At 38.4% G+C, this 13,468-nt stretch overlaps 2 protein-coding genes across 3 annotated transcripts; both read right to left on the bottom strand.

The window, feature by feature from the left end:
• Positions 1-10: 10 nt before the first annotated feature.
• On the bottom strand, positions 11-9,428 carry AP-2alpha (adaptor protein complex 2, subunit alpha). Of its 2 annotated transcripts, XM_065487652.1 has the most exons (16): positions 9,287-9,428; positions 7,398-7,500; positions 6,874-7,085; positions 6,627-6,820; positions 6,344-6,575; positions 6,185-6,293; positions 5,974-6,124; positions 5,754-5,922; positions 5,388-5,525; positions 4,586-5,098; positions 3,967-4,307; positions 3,051-3,319; positions 2,813-2,957; positions 2,477-2,681; positions 2,272-2,310; positions 11-1,500 (listed from the first exon to the last, which is right to left on the bottom strand). In XM_065487652.1, the coding sequence occupies exons 2-16, from the start codon at positions 7,459-7,461 to the stop codon at positions 1,423-1,425; spliced, it is 2,859 nt and encodes a 952-aa protein (XP_065343724.1). In that variant the 5' UTR covers positions 7,462-7,500; positions 9,287-9,428; the 3' UTR covers positions 11-1,422. The 2 variants fall into 2 exon arrangements, with proteins under 2 accessions (XP_065343724.1, XP_065343725.1); XM_065487653.1 differs by lacking the exon at positions 2,272-2,310.
• A 231-nt stretch (positions 9,429-9,659) lies between these two features.
• On the bottom strand, positions 9,660-12,000 carry Polr3C (RNA polymerase III subunit C). The gene is made up of 9 exons (XM_065490242.1): positions 11,743-12,000; positions 11,506-11,648; positions 11,310-11,443; positions 10,950-11,220; positions 10,686-10,897; positions 10,475-10,628; positions 10,226-10,421; positions 10,004-10,171; positions 9,660-9,949 (listed from the first exon to the last, which is right to left on the bottom strand). The coding sequence occupies exons 1-9, from the start codon at positions 11,893-11,895 to the stop codon at positions 9,803-9,805; spliced, it is 1,578 nt and encodes a 525-aa protein (XP_065346314.1). The 5' UTR covers positions 11,896-12,000; the 3' UTR covers positions 9,660-9,802.
• Positions 12,001-13,468: the final 1,468 nt, after the last annotated feature.

The raw sequence follows: 13,468 nt of genomic DNA, 5'->3' as shown, positions 1-13,468 counted from the left end.
AATAAATTGCTTAACTTTACAATATATTTATTATATCGTTACATTTTTGCATATAGATTTCACTACAACTTTGAATCTAACAACTCTTGTATGTGCCTATTTTAGTCTAGGTCTTCTGTATTTTTGGTTATAGCCAATTACATGATATTGATATAGTTTCATGACAATCGCACGAGACAGGATCTCGTTTTCAGTTCAAAACCCAAAAATTCATCTCAGTACATTTTAAGTCACTGGATAAGTTTGTTTCGCGTCTGCTTGGAATGTTGAAGGATCAAAGTAGAAAAATCAGTTTGCGAAAACCTGCATCAAACATTTCGAGAGTTCTTACTCAACAAGAATAACCAATTAGTTGATAGCTTCGTTTGCATAGCTGTCGTAGATAATATAAACATAACTTTAAAAGACTTGTCTCATCCTAGTTTACAATGATTTTTCCTATTTGCATATATGTTTTATTACTTTTGAGCAAATGAATTAAAACATCCGGTTATATCTGGTCTATGTTTGGCATGCAGGCATGCAAATCAATTAACTAAAGTCCTCACTACATGCATAATAGGTAAATTCATTTCCTTCTTACATGTAATTAGCATTACAGAATATCAGTTGATTCATTCATTCAATGATAACAATTAACAATAAAAATTAAAAAGTCGAAGAGAAAAACTCATCCTTCACTGATCTACAGACTTTTTCTTCCACTCGGACAAATTAAACTGCGATGCAGCCCCTATGGCTTGGCTTGATATCTACGATAAACGTTAGGTGATATATTATTCCAAATTCCATTCTTCCAATACACGCACAGCCCATCCACTCAATTTACACAGCCTGTGTAACTCACAATCAGCATGCAGCAGCCAGCCATTTGGAAAGGTCAGAGGCATTCACGCCAAACAATTACAATCATATCACTGATACCTAATTAAAAACTCCCAGCTTCTACTAGACCATTCACCACCGTTGTGTCTTTTAGTCATATGGAGCGGCCAATAAATATGTCTATTGCACAAAATTATCTCATTTGACCAAGCTTTTTGACGCCACAAACAAAATATTTTTCAGCCTGTTTCTTCAACAAACTGCCGTCAGTTAGGATTTGAGCACTAATCAAGCGCTAACAAGAAAAGGCTGTGATAGGTTTTAACAACTTGTTCCCGTTCCGTTTTGACATCCTTCATCATTATGTGGATAGTAACCAACAAATATGCGCCTTTGTGCTCAAATAATTAGTTCACACCACCAGCTTGTTTAATTTAACAGTGTTTTCTATACTCATTCGATTCACATACAGAGTGTGTACATCCATTGGCTGGGGATCGAGTAGTGAAATGTTGATGAACAATCATGTAACACCTTACGCAGTTGAATAAGAGAATATTTTAGACAGAAAATTTTCTCCATACAGTTTATTACATCCTAGAACTGATCCACCAGAAGGTCGCACACCGTAACTGCAACAGATTCTTTACTAGAACGCACCGTCAACCGGAACATCTGAAAAAAGAAATAAAACCGCAACGTCATTTTAAAATGTATTTTCCACTGTTGAATAATATTCTGTTATGCTTGAAATGGGAAAATTAACTACTCAAAATGTCATGTCATAATGAGCCACCTTGATGAAGAACAAAAACAAATCTTTGTCATGAGCTCATCTTCATTACAAAAGGTTGAAAATAAAAATATCAGAGAAAATAGTTTCATGTAATTACACAATGGTTAATTAAGAGATTCATGATAATTTGAAAAATTACTTATCCATAAGGGGAAATCAATAATTGACGTTGATCTTTAATCCTAAAGAATTGTCAATAATAGTTGCACTACTGAATTTAATAATCCTAGTATATTCAAACACCTTTCTGTGATGGTCAACTAAAATAAGTAGTGGGTTATGTGTTTCATTAAATAATGGCATGGCTTAAAAGTCTACACCAATATAGCTAACTAAACCTGGAGTTCACATGTGTACTCTGTTATAAAATTCTCAATAATAAGTACCAATGTAAGAAAAACACAAATAAAATGAGGATGCTCAAATGTGAATACCTAACAAACAATAATTCAGTAGTTGCGTTTGTCATTTAATTGAAACCATTCTAGTTTAGTGTTGGATTAAATTGGAATGGAATCAACTGAATGGCAAACCATTTAATAGATGATAAGACTTTGTCTAGCAACTTCTAGATTTTGAAGCAGGGCAATGTGATTAGCATGAATTAACTGGACCCAGCCACCAACAGCACTTTAGAAATTATAACTCACATCCATGGTGGTTGGCGAATCATAAAATCCATTTGATGCCTGAAATCATAATTTGGCAAAATGATTGTGAAGCAATGGAATTAATTTAACCCAAGCCACAACCAGCATAGAGGAATGAAGAAAATGACCAGTGCCAGACAGAGTTTCGCAAACATTAACACGTAGTAATATAAAAAAAGCAGTGACATTGCAACAGATCACTCACCTGCGCTTGTTTATTTGGTTCTAATCTCAAGAGGCAACCAATTTGTTGCTTGCTGGTGTGGACAATGCCGGCGCACACAAAGTTTTCAGGGTTAGGATCGATTCCGTCCAACAGCTGCATACCAAAGCCAATAAGCTTGGTGCGAATGGCAGTGTTGTCCATTGGCTGGGTTGCTTTGAAGATTTTCTGCGATCTTTGTTCATTCCTGCATCAGGAAAGATAAAGTTATCAATTAAATCAATTAAAAACCTTTTTAGTTATGGAAATTTTGGCATCAAGAATAAGAATACTTAAAATAAAGAATACATTAAAATGGGAATGCTGAATCTAACTCACCCGCTAAGATTTTTCCATCTGGCAAAGAATACTTCGCCAGTCATTTCAGTCGGCTCAAAGAATTTGTTGACTGTCAATGGCAGTCTCAAGCTCAACTTCTGTGGTGTTCCATTGCATGTGAAGGTTACGGTCAAGCTAGGCGCATCTATTAAACAGAGATTAAAACAATAATTTAGGTGTTGCTCATTCATCATTAATTTTGTCAATTGCAAATTGGCCATCAAAATGCTAAACAAACCTGGATAGTCAAATACACATTCGCCGTTGACCATTTGTTGCACTTGAGCCCCTGCTTCGACTGTTGGGTCCACTTTTTTGCTCTGCACGTTGAGTTTTCCAACGCACTCAGGAGGATTGGTCACTGCGGCAGAGAAGTTTTGCAAGGCTGTCGAAGTCTTGTTACCATAAAACAGCGTGATGCGACCAAGATTTTGCCGGAACTCAGACTTAACTCCAATTTGGATCAGATCATTTTCAAAGAGTACGCCATTGTTTTTACAAACAAACCTGCAATCATAAAAAAATCATAAATTCAGTTAAAAAGAATATCAGCTTTCATAAGGCAAATAAGGGAATTCATTTGTATTCAACCATGAACATATTTAAGAAGGTAAAATTTTAACATAGTTGTGGCTCATTGTTTACTTCACCACTCTTTTATATCCGTTCATCTCTTTCAAGATGGGTGAACTCCTAATAGCGAAGAACGAGCGAAAACTCCGCATCCCAATAACATCTCTAACAAATAACATGGGCTCGTGAGCCTCATTGGAGGAAGCCCAGTCCACTAATGGAAGAGACCATGATACTTCCCTCTCACCAGGGTCTTTTAATCAAACGCTAGACATTCGTCCCATGAATTTCATTAACGCATGCTGGAAAGGTGCTAATCTGCAAGTACTTTGCAATACTCCAAAATCTGAATGGACTTGTCATTGCTATGCAAATGAGGCAAATATAGGCGCAAATCAGCCTGCACTCGACCCCCAAACATGGTTTAGATTCTTACATTTCAAGCGTTCGCAAAGCATACCGTGTATTAAGGAAACAAGCATAATTATTGTTTTGTTCAATTGACAAGAACTTTAAATCTTTAAATTATTCTAAATTTAAATTATTACTACATCTGCTCTTCACACATAATTAGTACTCACTTGGCAGGATTGTAAGCGTTTTGTGCAGCTACGTTGTTGGCGTGAGGCTGTGGGGACCCTGAGGTGTAAAGCTCTCCAAGCATGTCAACTAAGACACCAGTGTTGCCAGCGGTTGGGGCTGCTGGAGGAGTGGACAGGCCCAGAAGGTCAGTAGAGGCGTTCGCAGAGACTGTCTTAGTAGCAGATCTTTCTTCCTGGTGGTTGGCTGTGGAGCCTGGAACGGGACTCTTATGCTCCCGAATCTCATTTTCTGGCACACGGCCAGGCTTCTTCTTCTTTAGTACCGCAAGAATTGAAGATTCTCGCTCAGGGAACACAGGCATTTCCTCAAGGACAGTTGCCTGAAAGTTAATTTCATGCAATTAGTGCACAATCACAAAGGGTGTAATTAAATTTTTAATTCGCATGTAATGATTGCATGAATTTTATCAGAAAATAAATGCAACAAAATATCATACAATTTTAAATGGGAGTTTTTCATAATAATTATTATTATGCTCCCGAATCATACTTAACGCTCAGGTCAGAGAAGAAATAAATATGCTTTGCTGGAAACATAACTTTGCTCATGGCAGCTCAGCTAATAAAAATAAAAAATAAATATAAAAACAAGACTTACCAGCATGTCGTGGGAAGCAATAATGCTGAGCTGAAGGTACTCTGAGGCGCGCTGTTGTAGTTCGGCGTCAGCACTGCGCAGATTGCTGTGTTGCTTGAAGACTTCCTGGATCTGTGTTTTGATCTCAGGGAACAGATTGACGAACTTGATGTACGTAGAGAGCAGCAGCGCCCTGGTCATTGGCGAGCACAAGTGGTACTTGGAGTGTAGCAGCTGGAACTGCACCGACGGCGAAGACCTTTGGTCACCAGCGATCAAGTTGCCGAATTCGCCAAGGATGTAGCCGCCAACCTTGACCATATTTTCGTGGCATGCGGGCGCCTGCAAGGCCTCAAAGACGGTTTTGGCTGCGTAGCCCTGTACGTCATCCCTATTGATGACGATCTGGATGACGCGGTACCAAACCTCTTCAGACACGTAGTCACCAGCGATTCGGATCAGATTCAGGATCACATCAACATACCACGTGTAGTCGGTTGCATATTTTTCAGCCAGAATCGCCACTTTCAAAACCTAATCAGGCTAATTAGTTTCTTGTTGATCACATTGCCCTTCATAATCAGCAATATCTGAAGCTGGTTCGCTACAAATCAACAATCAATGATTCAGATTGGCTTGTGGTACAAGCTACTGACATCACAGCAATATTTGATTTGTTTAACCTCAGCTGATATGTTAATTTGTTGCTTGCAACTTGACTGTTTTGCCACTATTTTAACAAATCAATTTATTTTCCTTCAATTAGGAGCAGCTTCAGATAAGGCTGTAAATTCATTGTTTAGAAGGTCATATATAAACCAACCATTTCTTCTCTAATTGAGTAATCAGCAGTTTCGAGATAGTTCAGCATTTCTTGCACAATTTCCTCTGCATTGGTCTTATCACACATGGCGTACAGCAAATCAACAGCTTGTTGGCGAACAGACACATCCTTCTCCATCTAAAAAGTTGCATGTTGGTAATTCAACAAGAAATAATGTATACCCTTGTTAGGGGAGCACATTAAAATATTGTCAACATTAAAATCACTTAGGATAAAGGAAAGCCATTAATGCTCATTTGAACAAAGGAAAATATAATAAAAATAAATAGATTTGTGAAAAATGACGTCATTATGATTTTAATTTTGAATGTTAACGCTTTTTTAATTTTCCAGGGGAAAAATTACCTTCATCGACAGAATGACCACTTCTTGGTGTTTTTTAACAGCATCATGTGAGAATTCTGAAGTCGCAAGCAAGCACATTGACTCAAGCGCCAAGTACCTCAGATTTGTCTCTCGGTTTGATAGGAATTGGCCGAGCTGATTGCACGCTCTCACTAGCAAGTTTGGCTCACTAAAATTACCCATTAGAATTAATTTTGTTATATTTAGAATACATTATTACGTGTCCATATGGATGATGAGACTTATTGCTTCAAACAGCACTGCATTTTTGGCATTCGAATGTTGCACCTTTTTGGACTTAGGAGGTTCTTGGGCTTTGTTCAGAATTGTCTCCAAGCATTCGATAAGCCTGCCCCTGACGCCTGGATCATCTGAAACACGACAAATGGAGCAATTAGAAATGTCAAAGTTAAAAAAGATGTATTATCTACCTGGGGGTGAGTAATTTTGCAGGAGCCTCAACAATTTAACAGACAACCATGGAGCTGGTACAAAATAGTATGTGTAGTCTTGAAGATCAGTGTAACTTGCAGTAACAATCTGAAAATTCTAAATAAATCTCCACAATCATTGTTGAATATTCCTCTTACCCTGCTGAGTCTGGACACAGCCAAGCTGATGCATCCTTTGTATTCATCAGGGTTCTTCTTGACAAGCGCATCAATCAGGCTAGTCGCTGCAGTGACGACACCCATGTGCTGGTCATTCAGTAGGTGGATGATCCTTGATGTCCACTCACCCCCTGGAATGATTTCTTGGGATGTCCTGAACAGCCGCAGCAAACAAAGGGCTGCCGACTGCTTTACCACGTCCATTGTATCACTATACACGCAAAATAATTCACGTATCTTGGAGAAGTCAAACTGGACTCACCCTGAAACTAGGAGTTTGGGGATGTCATGTCCAAAAACCTCTGCCATTTCTTTGCTGCCGATATTTGCGATGCATTGGAGGGCCAGATTCACATGGATTGGGTTCCTTGACTGCAGATCATTCTTGATACTTTGGTTAATGAGATTTATCAAGTCACTCCTTGTGTTGACCAGCACGGATATGAAGAGATAACCCTACGCAAAAGTAAAATGAAATCATTTAAAACCAATGAATGCTTCTTCCTTACGATTTGCTTCTCTGAATATTTATTGGATGAGAGAAGGTTGACAGCTTCCATGTGGCCAAAGTCGATGTCATGACCAAGCAGGAAAATAAACAACAGCTTGCACACATATTTCTTCTTTTGGTATCCGTCAAGGGTCTTGTCTCCTTTGAACTTGCTTCTGATGTTGGCCAGCTCCTTGTTGATTCTCTTTATTTCAGCCTCTTTGCTTTTGCCTGCAAGAGTTGGGTAACATGTTTTTAGAAAACCAGGCCGGACATATTGAAGAACATTATTTTATTTTATTTTATTTATTTTATTATAAGCCACATTGAAATTAGAACAGAAAACGGAAGGTATAAACTGGAAAGTTTTACTCCCGCATTTATTTACTTCACATCAAATTGGGGAAAATAATTTGAAAACAAGAGAACAGGTTTAGCAGAGGCGGCTAATCACTTCTGGTGATGATTATTGAAATTGGTTCGTGAAGAGCAAAGCAAAGGATAATCGGGGAGGCGTTTCCAGGGGCGTGTGGGCACACTCACAATTTCTGATATCGGAGATGAAAACCGCCAGGCCTCGCATGCCATCGCCTCGCACTGCCGGCATCTTGCCGCCTTATCACTGCACCAGCGTACTATCAATTCCCTGCGAACATAGAGACAACAAACAAGGGTCAGGCGCGCTGATCAAACCGCTATTGTGTCCGTTACATTTCACGCCCGCAATTGTCATCAGGGATCAGGGAACGTTTATCAAGAGCGTTACTAGGCAGCACAAGGGGATCGTGTGTTTCTTAATAGGATGAACAACGATTGTGAAGTGATATTGTGATAACTTAAAATATTGCTCCATATAGTTTTTAACATTTCTCTTTTCACGAGAGTAAAAAATTATAATCCAAATTTAATTCTGATAAATATCACCTATGCAAATTACATAAAATATTAATCAAAAAATTTAATGTTCTGGATTTTGTTAAACTTGTCAGTAAAACGTGACATAGATCTGTCCATTTTCAGTATTTTAGAGAAATAAAGTGTTTCAGGAAATTTTACTTAAAATATTTCTTTCAATGATTTAAATGTGCTCAATTTCTTGTAAAAAATATTGAGGAAATTATTAGAGTCAAAACTTGCATGCCTAAATTACAAGGAAGTAACACAAAGAAATTAATTTCCAGCTGCAAAGCTAAAAAGCCACTTTTTGCCGGTCATAATAATTTGTATATTTATTCAGGCCTGGCAGCGACCAGAGCCAATCTTTCGTGTGCGGAAAGGACTAATAATTACGCAGGCCGATGACAATCCGCCCGAGGGAAGAAGTGGCCCTTGCAGCTGATGTCTGGCATGCCGCCGTTGGGGCCGACTGGGAATGCTGCCGCGAATATTGATCTCGCGCTAACGCTTGCGCCCCTGACTCGAAATTGACGTAAGGCCGTCCTATCAAGCCAGAGTGCCAAAACGCCCACTACACAACCCTTTCTTTCCTCTCGTGCAATTTCTGAATGAACTAACTAATCAGCTCAGATAAATGTGGATAGGCAAATTTCGAATTTAAAATATCGAAAAACAAAATGATAGGCATCAAAAGAATATTAAGAAAAAGATTAAACGTATTTTTTTCTAGGTCAAGAATTTTCCGAATTTAGAAAGATTTAAAATACCAAACTAACCTGATAAAAATGGCACGGAAGTGGTAAAAAACAAGCTCTTCACTTAAACCTCAAATGTATAGGGATACATTCCTACTCTCCGTGAAATTTAGTGCAAAAATTAGTCAAACGCGTCGAGCGTACTCTTGATCAAACGTACATGAATCGCAGTTTCAGATCTCTTAGTCCACGAAGTAAGCAGTCAATTTTACATTGGACAGCAATCAGTCACAGTTGTTATTTATTTAAGTTCTTAAATCGAGTACTTAATGAATCACGTCAGTAATGAAAAACATCATTTCGTTTGAAGACTGGAGGTTCAGGAAAATACATTAGGAAAGTTTTGCTAATGGAATGCGTGAATCATTTACATAGTGCATACATTCTCCCTAATTTGGTTCCTGTGATGACAAATTAAGCGCGAGGGCATCGGCTTGGTCAAGCATAATGCACGTCCGTGACCAAAATTCTAAAAAAACATCTGCTAAAGCAGCAGAAAAGCAATGCACTTTTTGATGGGTTGGGTCGAGCTTAAAGGGCGCCTTGACGCCGCGTACTTATCTTTATGGTTCACCGACCTCTTAAAACGCGCTTTAAGAGTCCATGATGGACACTTGAGAGACAGACACCTAACAATTTTAAACGCTTTTCCGGTGTCAAATTTATTTTTGACAGGACAGAAATACCTAACGGTATACGAGGAGGGTTTTCGGCGAACGATTTTGTTAGTTCTCCGATGGAATATGGACTTCGGTGTGCAGAGTTCGAGGGGAAACTTACCTAGGATCCTGAAACTCTTCAAGTTCGCGACACTTTTCTGGTAAATTCGCACCAAAGCCGGTCGTTCCGAAAGCAAATCTTTGCGTTTCATACGGTTACGTGCGCCATTTGCCGAAAACGCACCACCCACTTTTTCAGAGGGACACGCCCACGCCATCTGTGGTCGAAGCAAGAGACACAGAGATGTCACGATTTAATTATTTGCAAGTTACGACCATGAAGACAAAGACATAAATTATTTTCTCATCAGCTGAACAGTTGACTTGAACGGAAATGTTTTGTGTGTGAACAGGGAAAAATAATTTCATAACTGGCGTTCTCATTATTTCTATGGATAGATTTCAATAAAACCAAAAGCATAAAAATTCAAAATTGTTGTGCAATTTTTTATTTAAATTTTTAATGATTTAACTTTTAGCAAGAAATGACACAAGCATGTATAATCAGTCTCGAAATAGAATTTTTTTCACTTAAATTATGACCTAGGAAAATTTGATGTACAACACAGCACCTCCCTTATATTTTCCCCTTGAACATTTGAATATATAATTCAAACAGAAGAATCGAATTGTCAATATCGTATTCAGAGAAGTTTAGCTGGGCGCGCCAAGTTCCAATCTTCTGTAAATCTTCCCTCTCAGTGAGGGTCAGCATCCCAGCTATCTGCAATTAGAATTATGTTAGACATAGCTTAATTTGATAACTAGCTGCAAATACATCTTCTAGCTGCTCCTGTGGGGCGCCTTGATCTTTCAAAGTCACGTACAGGCTTGTTAGTCTGCTTTCCTTCTGGATGGTGTGACTGTATTTACTGACGATGTCATTTTGTCGTACTGATGCGGAAAATTGAGCGAGGTAGCATTTTTCTAAACACATTCGCACCAACTGCAAGTCAACTGCTAATTTCTAATCAAAATGAGTAATTTAATTAATTCATACTTGGTTCAGATTTATAAAGAAGTAGTAGGACGTTGAAGTTTTTCCTGCTTCTGATCCTGTTCCTAATTTCATTTCTCTGAAGTGCACAAAATTCTGCCCTACTAGCGTGTACAAAATTTGTTTGGCTTCCTTTGGAGGCAGCATCGCATGATTCTGGATATCATCTACAAGGATGAACTGATGTCTTCGTACAACCCTTGAAATATTTAAATGTAAAGATTTCAGGGCCAAAGTAGTGTTTCCTCATACCGAAATATTCTTGCACCTTTCGTGCCAAACTGCTCTTGAGTTATTTTCTCCAAAGCAGACCATGTCAGCTCAAGTATTGCAGACTTCAAAGTTATTTGGTACTCGCCACCAGAAGCATCTCCTAAATTTTTTACTAATGAGCTCGAGTCTTGAGCTAGATTAAAAAATTCCTCATTAGCTTGAAATCTCAAGAACAAAGATAGATTATTACACAAAATTTGGAGATATTCAGAGAGGTGAGCTTCCAGAGGGGAGCCGGAGTAGCTATTCTTGACTGCCGATATAATGAAGGGCTTGTGTAAGATGTTTGATACATCACTCATTGCAGGCCCTGTATCTGCCATCAATTGCAGAAGAACGCGCACCAAATTTCCAGCGTGACAGTCAACTCTACCAGTGAGAGCTTCAGCAAACATCTCGTCCCTGAAGACAATAAGTCAGAATACAAACTTCTTTGGTGTAGGATCGCTCCAACCTGAGCAGCTGAGTCACCCTATTCCGACTAACTTGCCACAGAATGGCTTGGTCTTCTGCATCCTCAAGAGTTAATATACCATTGGAAATTCTCTCAACCATCATTGGTAGATCAACCCCTTTGAGCGAGTAATTTTTTCCAGGCGTAGAAAAGTCGCTCAACTTTTCTTGGTTTTCAGGTTGTTTTGAAGGAGCCCTTTCGATGAGTCCAAACTGTATGAGCTCTGTCAATTTACCCTTAATCTGTTCTAGGACACTGGCCACGTTCTGGTCTGGAAATATTTAAGTTTTAACTCCCAGTCCACACATTTTTTGTTTTGTTTGTAGATTCAATTAAAATGTATCTGTATGTATTCCTCACCAGACTCAGTCTTCAAAATTCGCACTGTCGCTTGGAAAATTATACCAGAAGCACATTCGTGTCCACATTTCATGAGGGAGTCCAGGACGATTTCCCCCTCAGTTCCAAACTTCCATATGAACACTGGTACTCCCCTGGAAAAAAATTATTTGGTAGTGATAAAAAGTGTTGCCGAAGACCCGTAATACTAATGTACCGTATGTATCTGTGCAAGAAAAGGACTCTGTCCTTGCAGAGACTATATATTGGAGTGTTTGACTGTGTTCCAGACTTGGCGTCAACTCCCATCTCAAATTTAACTAGGCCAAAATTAATCAGACCCTTGAGGACAGTTTGCAGCTGCAATAATTAAACATTAATACATATATCTACGTATAGATGCTTTAAATATAGAAAAATGTAACATAGTATTTATGTAGATTAAGTAACTTGCCTTGGACTGCTTCAATTTCGAATGAGACGCTAACTGCGAAAAAGTGAGGTCTCCAAATCGAAATAAGCACATGGCAACTTTTACAGCGTGATCTCCATACGCCTCTCTCAACAGGATTGAGCACAGTTGTGAGTGCTGGTTGGTGCCTGACATAATGCCAACTTCTCAATTATATTTATCATTAATTTTAGCAAAAAAAAAAAAACAGGAACCCCTTTCTTTTACAATGAAACTGAAATAAGCACGGAAACACTTAAGCCCATTCAACTGAAGGCGTCATGAGGTGTTCACGGTGTTGTGTTTTGTGCTTTATTTTCAACTCTAGTTGAGTCTCTTACCACTAGGAGACAACGCGTAAGATTTGAGAATTAGCCCGCGCTTGCTCTTGCTCGGCGCTCGCGTTGAAACCATTTGATTATTTTTCCTTTCCTATTTTCCAGCTATTTTCGCACTCTGTTTCCCTTGGCACGCAGCACACAAGGGATGAAACAAAACAACTTTTAGTTTTAAGTAGCTCATAACATATATTAGAGACACAACAAATCACAAAAAATGTTTTTTTTTGTATCGTTTTATGATATTTTTTTTGCTCTTTTTATCCCTGTCCTCGGACCGGGAAGGGCGCGCACTGCACTAGCACGAATGCTGAAACCCAATCCCATTAACACCGCGAACGGATAACATGGGCGCACCAGGCCGCACAGGGACCCAGACCACTGAAGGGCCACTTGCCTCCGCACCGAGGACTGCATTGAAACGCTAGGCATTTGTCCCGTGAAACCAAATCACGCATGCTGGAAAGGTGCAAACCAGTAAGTAGCGAGTCGGCGCCGGTGCGCCTCCCAGCCCGTTGAGCAATTCGAGTCACTAAACTAACCACTTTTTGCCATCTCTGACATTGGGTAGCCAGTATTAGATCTCCCAACTGCTCAAATACCTCTCATTGCTGTGACACTCCTGAGAGTGCCTTAACAATGCGAGCCAACGGGCTGGTCTAAGTTTTTAGATTTTTAGATTTTTTTTTACAAGACAAGAAGTGTGGATAAGGGGTATAATAATATAATATATTAAATTGTGTTCGCACATACTTTACGGTCGCATAGTAAATTATTACTTACTTACTTATTAATTTGACTAATTGCAATAATTCAAAGCAATTTTGAAGCAAATAATCACAACAATTTCTGTCCGATCCTAAACTAGAAGAGTAAAGTTTGAAAGAGTATAGAGTGATTTTTGTTTTATTAAAAGTGACAAAAAATAAAAATAAAACGGTTGATGAAATAAAGTAAAATTATACTACATTTCATGATACATGAATATTGCCTTTTGCTATAGGGCACTACTCAAAGATTTAATATAATTTAAGTCAGCAAAATCATCGCTATCTATTTCTTGTTTGAATCTACACTTCAGTAGAACATGAAATAAATACTTAATATTCATAATTATTTTAATATAATTGTATAATTACATGACAACAAAAATATAAATTTTCTAGTGACCAAGATACAAACTTGTGGATTTTTAGTTCATTCTTCGGGTAAAAAGAAAGAGAAAAAGAAATACTTAATTAATATCCAAATTTAATTACATTCATTACATTTGATCAAAATCTTATGTGAAAACTTGAGTATTATCTTTTTTTGAAACTATGATCAATACAGTGCCACATGGGGGCTGATCGGCGCTGCTTGTAAGCTTTTTGTTCAGAATTCATGATAAC

Source organism: Cloeon dipterum, chromosome 4 (genome assembly GCF_949628265.1).
Source record: "Cloeon dipterum chromosome 4, ieCloDipt1.1, whole genome shotgun sequence".
NCBI lineage: Eukaryota > Metazoa > Arthropoda > Insecta > Ephemeroptera > Baetidae > Cloeon > Cloeon dipterum.
Note: the sequence above shows the minus strand (reverse complement) of the source record. Positions and strands in the feature narration are given on the sequence as shown.

Coding starts and splice junctions, on each gene's coding strand:
- AP-2alpha (XM_065487652.1), bottom strand. CDS start 7,461: ATGCCGGCAGTGCGAGGCGATGGCATGCGAGGCCTGGCGGTTTTCATC. Junction 3,320..3,966: donor AACGCTTACAATCCTGCCAA/GTGAGTACTAAT, acceptor TTATGATTGCAG/GTTTGTTTGTAAAAACAATG. Junction 1,501..2,271: donor ATTCGCCAACCACCATGGAT/GTGAGTTATAAT, acceptor TTCTTTTTTCAG/ATGTTCCGGTTGACGGTGCG.
- Polr3C (XM_065490242.1), bottom strand. CDS start 11,895: ATGTCAGGCACCAACCAGCACTCACAACTGTGCTCAATCCTGTTGAGA. Junction 10,898..10,949: donor AGGGTGACTCAGCTGCTCAG/GTTGGAGCGATC, acceptor TATTGTCTTCAG/GGACGAGATGTTTGCTGAAG. Junction 10,172..10,225: donor TCTTTATAAATCTGAACCAA/GTATGAATTAAT, acceptor GTTGACTTGCAG/TTGGTGCGAATGTGTTTAGA.